Raw genomic sequence first — 12,321 nt, forward strand, 5'->3', positions numbered from 1 at the left:
ATCTGGACTTGCTGGTACCCCATTCAATCCAATTTCAGACATACAGTATAATGTCATTTGAAGTTATTACTGCCTATACATGTAGAGTCTCAGTTAGTCTCAGAACTCACTCGCTATATATAATTCAAACTGTACTGAAGTTAACATTCAGTATGGACAAACTGATCAAGCATGTATATGCTCACAGCATATATTGCATGGAAGCGTATTAGACTTTTATGTATAGCTCAAACATTAAACATTCAAATGACTTAAAGCTCAGTACTGCATACTGATATACCGTTTAAGCTTATTCATGTACTGCTACCATTGTACTCTCACTATAAAACCATGATTTAACACAGTACAATGTAACATACAATGATGTGGATCATAAGATGCATGTAAATTCTAAAGAGCCTCATTTTCTCATCCTTGAACCTTTATACAGCACACTGCTTCTAGAGCTTCTCAAGCCACATAATCATATGGTGAAGAAACGTGCTTCAAGGGTATTTAAAGTCATGAAATACTATAAGCTAGTAGGTTTTAGGTTTTCCTGAAAATGCAGCACTTTCCAACAGCAGCAGCAGAATAAGTATTTAGATCTTAAAATGTAAAAGGAATCCATTACAAGTAAAGTCCTGAATTAAGAATTGTATTTACTGAAGCATTATCAACAAAATATGATGTAATAAAAAGTGTAAACAAGTACAATATTTATCTTTGATGTACAGTATATTGAGTAGTACAATGCCGGTAAATAAGTAAATACAGGTTGTTTCTTTCCACCACTGTAAAACAGTGGCAGAAAATCCATAATATAATGTAATGTAATGTAATGTAGGCTAATATAATATAATATCATATAATGTAATATAATATAATATAATATCATATCATATCATATCATATCATATAATATCATATAATGTAATGTAATGTAATGTAATATAAGACTACACTACCCATGATACCTTGGTAAAAACGTGCAGCTGATGACGCCACCCGCTGTTCAACAGGCAGCACAACAAGGAAGTGTTCGGTCTCTGGTTCAACCCGTTTGGACGGAACGATTTTAGGAGCAAATGTTCTCCCTGTAGCACAGGTAAGTAACGCTCCAAAAACGTGGTTTTCCTTCGTAAAAACGTATTTTCTCATTCTGTCGCCAGAAGAAATGCTATAGAGATAAACTATAGCGACAGTGTCTAAAAATGGCAACTGTAAGTTAGCTACTGCTTTCACTTTCTAGTTGGAAAAATGTCAGAGTAGACACGTACATGAAGTTCAGGTTTACTACGCAGTAAAAAAAGAGCAACAAATAGTGCTCCAGCGACTGTATTTGTGAACATTTTAAGAAAATGTTTCTTGTAGTAAATGCACTACTGTTGCATTTCCTCCTAAAACACTGTAGCTGTTATAAAGGCCGAGTTTCCTGTCAGGTAGCTTCAGTGTGTAGGCCATAATCACTATCATGATAACAGGCTAATTTACAAACTCTGTCCACGTAAACGTGAAGAAAGCCTTCAGTCAGCTTCAAACTAAAACGATGTTGTTTTGATTGCTCAGTTATTATGTTTACTTGAGCAGAATTGTGACTATTATTGTAAAATGTTGCAGAGTAACATTAAATGGAATGAAATCAACACACAATCATTCAGTGTGTTTCCAATTGCTACTTTCTGTTAAACTAGCCATGAATAGCTCATGTTAGCAGTATAATGAATCCAGGGCCGGCTCTAGCCCATTTGTTGCCCTAGGCGAGATTACCTGGCGCCCCCCCCCCCCCCCCCCCCCCCTCAATAAAGGAACACCATCATACAATTGAATGACAACTTCTGAACCATCTGAACACTCACAACAGTTTTATTTGAAACAACAATGAACTTTCAAGTCACTCTTTTGAGCATGTTTCAACTAAATTTCAAGTAAATTATTATTTTCAAGACAGAACACGAAGGGAGGGCGCCAATGGGCATCGAAAAGTATTATTGTTTTTTTTGTTTGTTTTTTTTCTCTACCTCGAGGGTGACTGGTGGCGCCCCTCCAGCAGATTGCGCTCTCTGCGACCGCCTATGTCGCCTGTGCCTAGAGCCGGCCCTGAATGAATCAATTCAATACTATATAACTTTTAAAATACAGTACAGAACAGGACTGAGCTGCAACAGATGTGTTACTGCTGTGGGTGGCTTAGATTATTTTATCACAACATTATCTTGTCAATCTGTTCAGATATTTACCAAAATACCAATAAACACATGGTAAAGGGTAAAGTTCATGGTCACTGATTCATATGAAAGTTTCCATGTTTTACAGTAAAATGATTTCCCAAATATATATATGGTCTTAAAGATTAAATATGTCATGCTGTGACAACTGTGACAGCCGTGGTATGATTTATGTGTAATTTATGAAAACATAATATTATTAATAATATAATACTAGAAAATATGAACAATTATATCTTGATATGCTCATTTTGACATATAGTGTTATATGTAGGACTCCACCATTAGTAATTGTTTGGTCTATAAACATTTATAGTGGCTTATTCTACCATCAGGGGTACATAGACTATAAAACCTTCTAATGTCATCATGTATATACTGAAGGCTTTGATTACTGTAGGTTTTTCTTGGCCCCACAAAATGATACTGATATCACTGATGATAATATATGAGGAAATCAAAATGCAGGAAACAGTTGAAGAAATGTAAAAAATCTTTATTTTAAGTTTAGTTGTAAAGCCAGAACAAAATAAACCCAAAAAAGATATGCCACCAACTTTAACCTTGCTTCCTTTTCAAAACAAAATTTAAAAAAAAAAAAAGCTGTGCAACCACTTTAAACTGACTATAGCAGTATGACAGTATATAAAAAATTCATGTCATATGGTAAATTAAAACTCTATACCGGTTCATCCAGGATTATGATGATGAATACTACGCCACCACAATTTCCCAAAGCTCAAGTTGACATATTTAATCTGCTCGCTTTGTCTGATCTTGTGTGATCAATGTTTCAAAACCCAAAGATGTTTAATTTACAGTGATCTAACACAGAAAAAATAAACCCATCATTGCATTTGAAAAGCTGAAACAAGCAAATGTTTGAAAGTTTCTGCTTTAAAAAAAGACTTTTTAAGAGGCATTAAATTATAATACGGACTCATTACCCAGCCTTACCCATCAGGTGTTGCAGTGCTTTTTCTAGGATTTTGTTTAGCGGTGGGGGCAGGCCCATCTGAACCCCCCCCGTCACGTTTTACGTATGAAACAGAACTGACACTTTGCTGCGACACAAACAAATATATTTACCGTTTTAATGTTTCCAGATGTTGTCCAATTAAAACGGACCCACCGCGGGGACGTTTGTGGTGGAGCTGTTAGTTTAAAATCAACATAGAGGAAACACTGTGTTGTCTTCTGGGCTACTCGGGCTACATCTTTCATATAAAGGAAGCTGTACATAAATAATTTGAACCACTTTAACTGGTACAGTGTAACCTCTATGTTTTTGTATTTTTCAGGATGCCGGTTGAACACCCAGAGGAGAGGACTGTGGAGGTGTTGGCGTTGCCCGCAGGAGTGGATGAGGAGTTGCTCTATCTGTACTTTGAGAATAAGCGCCGCTCTGGGGGAGGTCCACTCGTCTCTGTGGAGAAGAAGGGTGATGGTGCCGTGCTGGTGTTTGAAGAGGCAGAAGGCAAGTGGCAACATAGAGTATATTTGTCTGCGACAAGTATTGTAATATATATTTGTGATTTTTTGTTAGCCTTTGACATTTGCCCCTTTTTTAAAATCTTTCATGTTCTTAATCCAAATTTCCTTGGAGACGGGGAGGTTTTTCTCGAAATAGTTTGGCTGCTGTCTTATCCTCAGATCACTCAGAACTTAAATTTAGCAGTTGATGGAGAAATGGCGGCCTACAATTACATAGAACACTCAAAAAAGTTCTCTCTACAATGACCCAGACATCAGATTAAAAGCTTTTAAACATTGTTACTTCCTTCCTCCAGAAACACTAAAGTAGAAACAAAGCATTACTGTGCTTTAAGGAGGTTGTAATTCAAGAATGGAAACTGCATGCTAGTACAGTATGCTAATTCTACCTTTTATTTCTCCTCCGATCATTTTGACAGCTGCAGCCCAGGTTCTGTCTAAAGGACACCACATTGTGCATAATGTGGAGCTGAGTGTGAGAAAGCCCGCCTCTAAGGACCGATGTAGACTTCTGCTGCAGGGCATCAACCCCAACACCAGCATTGAGATGATAGAGCTCTATGTGGAGAACATGATGGACGTAAATGACTACACTCTCTATCCCTCACCGGGAAGAGATACAATCCTCATTCACCTCAGCCAGCCGCTCTCAAAAGGTGGATATCCAGTCCATATATTTTCTTAAAAACCTACTTTTGAAATATTTCCAAATGATTTTATATGTTTTTTCTTTGTTTTGTAGATTTCCAAAACCTTAGTGCTAAAATCTCCAAGAGGACACTTGATGGGGCGAAGGTAACTCTTGAACAGATTGAGCAAACTGACTCCATCTTAGTGGAGAACCTGCACCCTGGCACCACTCCAGACCTGCTCACGTTGTACTTTGAGAACAAGGGAGGTGGGAATAAGGAGGTGAAGGAGGTCACAATGCTTTCAGAGAGTACAGCCAAGGTCTCCTTTGTCAAATACGACTGTAAGTTCTGTATCATACAGCCTTTTAAACTATCTGCTTGTTTCGTGGTAGTTTTCTTTGTCAAACAAAATATGTCTGTCTGTGTTTCCTTCATCAGCTGTGGGCCCTGTCCTGGATCAGCCGCACAAACTGGAAGGTGCTGATCTTGTAGTGAAGCCTTACTTTGACTTTCTTCAACCTACACAAAGTTTAACATCACAGTACTCTGGAGCTGGAAGCCAAGATATGACTGAGAGAAACTCGGAGCATGTGAGTGATGTGCAGATGCAGACCAGTCCTCCCATGGTGGCCAGCACAAACAGCCAGTCCTCCTCTCTGACGGCCCCAGAGCCCGTTGCTGCCAGTGAAGCAGCAGAAGAGGCGGAAAAGGATGAAGTCATGGAGGCTCAATCAGAGGACGAAGATACACTATCGAGCCATATTGCGATCGCTGACCCAGTAAAACTTGCTTTGCTTCAACTCAGCAGCTTTCAAATAGACACTGCAAAGGCTCACCCGAATGTCACCATCCAAATCAAAGACAATGGTGTGCACATTGCAGGTACTGACAGACAAACGTTTGAGCAGATAAAACACTCCACTTTGGACTATTTTGGCAAAATGGTTGAGAGTCATTTTGCCCTGGAGCCAGAAAAGGCCCAGTTGCTTGCGAGAAAAGATGTAAAAGCGCGACTACTGCAAGACATGAATCAAACGGGGTCACCTGTTATGTACGCCGTATCAGACTGTAACGTCGTGGTAACTTCCCTGTCCCAGAACTCGGCTAACCAGGCATGTAGCTTTTTAAAATCCCAGCTGTGTCGCTTCAGCATACCGGTGGACATGGAATATGTGGGCATATTTTATTGCAGAGAATGGTCTGAGTTCCTGCAGGCTCTGGGTTTCTCCTCTGTAGAAGTGTCAGAACAAGGAGGGAATATTGATGTGCTGACTCTGAAAGGGATGGAGACTGAGAAGCAGACTGCAATCCTGGAGTTTCTCTCCAAACCCATTGAAAGGGAGACGGTCTTATCGATGGAGCCAGGCATGCTGAAATACATCCAGATCCACTGTCATCAGCTGTTGGCGGACATGCACCAAGTGTCTATATTTCCACTAGAAGCAGAGGACGTTTGTGGGTTAAAGGTATGTGGTGCATCGGTATCACACGTAGACTGTACGTCCTCTGTTATTGAGGATTGAAGTATCTGTTTTATTCATCAATTTTGAAATTCGTTGACTCATCAGATTGTTTCCTCTTTTCTGAACCTACCTCACAGATCCATGGTCCTGCTGTTGCTTGTCAAATGGCTGAGGAGCTGTTGCAAGGTGTCGTCTCCTCCATCTGCACCAGGACCATCACAGTGAACGCTCCAGGAGTGGCCCGGTTTTTTGATGATCAGGAGTGCCAGAGCATCATGAAAGAGATGGAGACAAAGTTTCAGGTGTACATCAGCCCAAAGTACGTGCCCTGGGAACCACTTCCAAACCAGGTAACGTAATGAAGGAACAATGCAAGACTTTTCTTTTGTTTTCTTCTGTGTTTTTCAAGCTATGATATGGAACTTCATTCTTCCACACTTCATCTCAGTTGCCCAATTATACTGGTTGCCATTCATCTTAATGAGCTATCTACATTGAAGCCTTATATGGTATAGCATGAGGCACAGTTTACCAGCATATACAAAGCAGAAGTCTTGCCTGCTGGATGTTTTTAGCTCCGCTGGACTTTTTCTTACTGCTGCTTTGTTGTCAACCTAAGCCCAATGCACACACACATGAAAAAATAACATTTATGTTAACTAAAGCTCCAAAGGCCATAGAGAAACCAATTTCAGGTTAATGGGGCAGGATGAGGGCATTAATTCATATAAGAAGCAGACACAGATTAATAATGTGTTTTTTCCTGTTTATGCTCATTAACTACATTACTGCTGGCCATTTTCCAAAGCATGCACATTTGTAAGATGGATGGATGCACTTTCTAACCCTCCAGTCACTGGTGTCAGTTGATACCTGTATGTTATGAGAATTTTCCCTTTCTTTTTGCAACTGCTTTACCACACAATGAAAAGGTTAATTTGATCAAAGCTGGTGTTAGGAATGTCTCGAGCTTGAGAAGAATGTTGGCAAACACTTTAATGGGAATAGTTTGACATTGCAGGGAATATGTGTGTTCACCTTGCTTAGAGAGTCACTGCGCCTGGCCAAGAAATAGCTCCAGCACATAACTCTGCATAAAACTGTTGTTTGTCATTTTTAGACTTTGGTGTTGAACTAATTAAACAAAGGAGGTATAACATGTTTCCTGTCTTTATGCTGAGCTAAGCTAATTGGCTGCTTGCTGCATATAGAACAGACAGATATAAGAGTGATATTGAGAGAGCAAATTAGCATTTCTTAAACAGCAAAACTGTTCTGTTAACGTCACTGTATTGTTATATAAAGCCCAATTCTGCTCCTTTGCTTATTATAAGTTATTGTACTCCGTGGGCGCCACCTGTTAAAAATTCCTCTCTCATTTGAATAACAGCGTAACTGAAGGCACAAAATGAATAAAAAGGCATCCAGCAGTTTTAATGAAATATCGCTGAGAGCATGTTTGTTGAGCCATGTAGAGGCACTTCAATTTAAAAAAACAAGGTCATTCTGCCTCTCTTTCAAAAACACTTTGCTGAAGTGCACCAAAGATCATCACAATAACAAAAAACATTTCATTATTGTCCACAAATGATTCTATTGGTGGAAAACCACTGAAAGGGCCTTTTGTTCCATGCACCTGTTTCGACTCCCTGATGAAGGATTGATACTAAAATGCGTCAAGAGTTTGTTTTTAGGTCTAACTTGACCATGAACAGTTTAAAGAAAAGGCCTCTGAGTTTTCTTGTGAATTTTGTGTCCATGTGTATCTTTATCTAGAGAGCACCTCAAACAAAGTCAGTTTGAGTCCAAGCAACACTTTTTGGTTATATTAATCTCTTTAAGGCCAGAATATAGCAACTTGATATTATTGTTATGGAAAGGTAGAAATAAACCTCATGGAAAATGTTCAGCAATTGTGTGCAATTGTGCAGTATTCTTAAATAGTAGTTAATGGGCTTCATTATGCAAAGTAGATAGGTTTCAGGTTGTTCATGGTCACCATAGTTTCTCCTACACGCTTGGAAAGTGAGCGATATTCACTCGGTTGCAATCTACAACTTCACAGCTAGTTTCCACAAAATCCTGTGCACAGTGTCTTTACTGCATAGTTTTACAGTTATGGTTATTGTAATGCCTGTAGAATCTGCTAATTAACATGAAAATGTTTCCTGCAGCAGAAATATTAGATGTTCACAGAAACATTGTGTTCATTATTTCAGGACATTTTTGAAACTGCATGGACGATAATGTCCCACAACTTCCAGAGAGTGTCTTTGGATGATTCTGGACGGGAGTTAAAATCAGATTCAATGCAGACTGATCAGAATGGAGCTGCAGGTGGAGGTAATATATGTCTCTTCAGTCATTTCTCATATTTCTGTGCAGTCTCAAACAATCTGTTTACCTCTTTGTAGGCCTTTTAGAGGAGGCAAAGAGAATTGTCTCAGCCATTGATGAAAGACTAGAAGAGGGTGTGTCCATTTCAGATCAACTGGATGACATGGATAACTTGGACCTGTACACAGATGAACCGACCAGCCTGACATACCAGGACCCTGATGTGATAGTTGTTGATGCTTCCCAGCCCTCAGCTGAAGAGAACACTACGCTGAATGATGAAGCTCTGGGCCTTTCAAGCAATCTTGAAGAAGAGGCCCAACTGTCTCTAGCCATCCAGTACTCTATGGAGTCAAGCCATTGGTCCCTGGAGGATGAGGAGGAGCAGCTGCAAAAAGCCTTGGAGCTGTCCAAGAAAATGATTCAACATGAAGCACCCTCGAGTAGTACTGACAAGAGCCCCAAGGTGAATCTGCTGAAGAAGGGCAACAATATTTCCTTACAAGACGCCATCAAGTCAGCCAACACCATACAGCTGTTTGTGTTTGCAGGTTACAGTTGTGACCTGATTCGGGTGGACATAGCCTTTGGGAAGAAGGTCAACCAGAGACAGGTCGAGGAGAAACTGGAGCACAGGACTGTGAAGAACATGTCAGAGTACCACAGGAAGTGCCTGGAGATGATCAAGAGGAAGCACGCCGTTGACATTCAAATTCAGGGCACCATAATCACTGTTTCTGGCTTCAAGGACTTTGTGACCGAAGCACTGTTGGATGTGAAGCTGCTGCTGGATAAAATCTCCAATTCTGTATCCGACCAGGAAATCCTGAGAGTGGTCCAGTGGGTACGTCATGACCCAGCCTCTTCAAACACGACTCCTTATTCACCCGATGCTACAGTATTCATCGAGAACGTTTGGAGGATGAAGATGAAGAAGATTGATATCTTGCTAGACAATCAGCCCCACACCATAAACTTTGAGAAGATGCAAGAGTACAACATAGCTTCTGGGAAATCTGTGAAAATCTCCAGGAAGTTGGTCGATTTAGGGGAACTGAATGAGGATGTACCAGGTAAAGGGAACTTGTGTTTTCTGCACAATGAAACTAATTGGGCCCAAACAGACGAGATGTAGTAAAATATCATCAGATAGGTCAAAAATATAACTCAATGCACCGTTTTAGCCGGCATGCTAACGTTAATAAATAAGTGTAAAATTGTGTCATTTTAGCGTTTTCTTTACAACTAAGAGTTCACACTACAGCAATAAAGCCCTGATTTTCCACTGGCCAACAGTCGCTCAGTCCTTGCAAATCAGCACTCGGCTGCTATGTATGAATTGTTCAGAGACAATTCCAGAGCTTGCCAATGCCCCACAGACGCCTGAAAGATATCAAGTCGCGTCAGGGAGCCATGGAAAGAGCTACAGCCAAATCAAACTCCTGCTATCATCCGCAGTAGCTCTCTGAACCCAGTTGTTAGTGTTAGCTTGCTAGATGATTGATGATGATGATATTTTGTTCTACATTTATTAATGTATTGACCCAGATGATCATCTATTACTGCATTTTCTGTCAGATTTGGGGCTTTGTGTCGTTTATGTTGATAAATGATATAAATTATAGAAATAAGAGAATCCAATCTAAAAACGCAAATGATAAACACTGAATCCTTTGTTAACAGAAGAGGAATACTCTCTTCTGTCGAACCTGCCTGAAGCAACCAAAGTCGACGAAGAGTCTGACGAATTTCAGAATGTGGTGAAGAACTTCTATGAGACTATACAGGAGTACCACAGCAAAATCAGAATCATACAGGTAAAAAAATAAAAAAAGATCTACGTATTTTGCAACAAATGATTGTCTGTAATAACACCGATTTTTTTCCCCAGGTGGAGAAGCTCATGAACCGACTGCTGTACAATCAGTACAAGCTGAAGAAGGCCAGTGTGCTGCAGCGTGCCACGTATCCGCAAATTGAACGCACTCTCTACCATGGCACAAGTGAGAAGAGCGTGAAAGAGATCTGCGTCCATGGGTTCAACAGAAGCTTCTGTGGAAAGAACGGTATGTTTTTGGTACCACTGTTCTTTTGTCCGTCTGTCTTTTCTTGGCTATCAATTTCTGACATGTTGGTTTCTCCACGCAGCCACCGTGTATGGTCAGGGGGTGTATTTTGCTGTCAACTCTGCGCTGTCAGTCCAGGATCAATATTCACCCCCAAACGCAGACGGACACAAGTTTATTTTTGTGTCAAAGGTTCTAACTGGAGACTACACTAAAGGCTGCCATTCGATGAAGACTGCCCCGCTGAAGGAGACCGGTGACATTCCCCTCAGATACGACAGCGTGACCGACGACATCACCAAGCCGTCAATGTTTGTCACCTTCAACGACACGCAGGCTTTTCCTGAATATCTAATTACATGCCAGAGAATCCACCGCTGAGGGAAACGGATTACTCATCAGATAATTCCCATAAGATTTGGAAAAAAGGACTGCATTTGTTTGAATGTTTCTGCCATGATTTAAAAAAAGTGCATTTGATTTATAAAGGGCTAATGTGTTATAGTGTACAGTTGGTATTTTTACTTTCATGATCGTACTTTCATCAGATACTTTGCTGTAGACTGTTTGATCAGTTGCTCCTCTTTCTCCAGTTTAGTCAAATCAAGAGAAACTCAAACAGCTGAGCCCAAAAGATGATGTAACTTTAAACATGCCCTTTCAAGCACAATAAGGCTCATTGTGCTGCGTCTTTAAATAGGTGGAACTCACTCAGTTTATTGCATGATATCTCACTTGTAATAGTCAATTTGATGCACACTCACATTTTCCTTGCTTAAACTGACAAGCCTCCAGCACATGTTGTATTTATAAAATCAACCATAAATAATCTGCTGCACATAATTCTTGTTTTTCTTTAATACAGGTAATTGTATTATTGTGAGGCTAAATAATTACAAATTAAAACTGCTGACTGAAATGATAAGCTATACATTATTTTATATATATATATATATATATATATATATATATATATATATATATATATATATATATATATATAATGTCTTTGCTTTTGGGTTCAGGTATTTGAGTTTCCCTGAAGTAGCGCCGTACTGTCCAGGTTCTGGAGGTTTTTCTTACATAATAGAACAGATAAAAAAGCTCCTAAATGTAGTAACTACCTGGTATGTTAGAAAGCAGCAGTTCCAGGTCCACTGCTCTATCATGAAGAAATTGTTATTGAAAAAGTGATCACCATGTACACAAAAAGAAGGTTGAAAATACACAGAATGATCCTTAATGCAGTAAGTTTAAAATATCAATGACCTATTATAAATGTTAAGCACTGTGCATCTATTACATCTATTGTGCACTCTAAGGGAATGTGTATTATTATTTTAATAAAACAAAATAACCTGTGAGTTAATCTTTGTGTGCTGTATGCAAAACGTTCTAGATCTTGAGTGTCCTCTTCCAGTTGCCCTTGCCTGCAGAATCTGTGTACATTATGATTGATTTGGGAGTCCTTTTTCAACAATTAGGTGCTTTGATCACAAATCTTTTGCGTTTTTTCATATCTGTGCCCCAGAATGTGTTTACCAAAGATTGTTTTTGTAATTTTTATTTTTCATTTTATAGCAAAAACTGTAAATGTTTTTTGTTTTGTTTTAGAAAACAGTAAGAATTTACAGTCTCGGATGAAATAATTATTTTTTAGGAACAATAAAGCCTCTTAAAATCAGAAACTATTAGGTGTTTTTCTCAGAACTTTTTTTTATTTTTTGGCATTTGCCTTAGCTGAGCTTCTTTATATTTATTGGGGGTCTGTTATACTCTTTCTAAAATGTCAACTCCCAATCTGTTTGTTCTCTCTATACTGCGTTTTCAAAGTATAATTTTACTGTAAATGTAAAGCTGTATTTGGCCTGTTGTTTCGCTAATGTGATTTAATTTAATTACAATTTGCAATACTTTTTTTTTTTTTCATCTCCAGCTATGTATTTTCTATTAAAACAAAGTTTATGTTGCATTGTTATCAAGGTTGCCTAAAATGTAGCTGTGGACCATTAAACTGCATCACACTCAAGTTATTAGAACTGCAACTAATTCCTAAAGGGATTGTAACCGAACAGTGAAGTGAATAATTTCATTCAAAAGTCATTTCTGTATATTTTGTCCT

At 39.1% G+C, this 12,321-nt stretch overlaps 1 protein-coding gene across 2 annotated transcripts; it reads left to right on the forward strand.

The window, feature by feature from the left end:
* Positions 1-994: 994 nt before the first annotated feature.
* parp10 (poly(ADP-ribose) polymerase family member 10) lies at positions 995-12,228 on the forward strand. Of its 2 annotated transcripts, none has more exons than XM_051389902.1 (11): positions 995-1,087; positions 3,509-3,684; positions 4,121-4,357; positions 4,444-4,674; positions 4,772-5,799; positions 5,934-6,146; positions 8,016-8,139; positions 8,211-9,206; positions 9,817-9,950; positions 10,025-10,199; positions 10,282-12,228. In XM_051389902.1, the coding sequence occupies exons 2-11, from the start codon at positions 3,510-3,512 to the stop codon at positions 10,578-10,580; spliced, it is 3,612 nt and encodes a 1,203-aa protein (XP_051245862.1). In that variant the 5' UTR covers positions 995-1,087; position 3,509; the 3' UTR covers positions 10,581-12,228. The 2 variants fall into 2 exon arrangements, with proteins under 2 accessions (XP_051245862.1, XP_051245864.1); XM_051389904.1 differs by having other exon boundaries at positions 8,283-9,206.
* The last annotated feature ends 93 nt before the right edge of the window (positions 12,229-12,321 follow it).

This window comes from Dicentrarchus labrax, unplaced genomic scaffold (assembly GCF_905237075.1).
Source record: "Dicentrarchus labrax unplaced genomic scaffold, dlabrax2021, whole genome shotgun sequence".
NCBI lineage: Eukaryota > Metazoa > Chordata > Actinopteri > Moronidae > Dicentrarchus > Dicentrarchus labrax.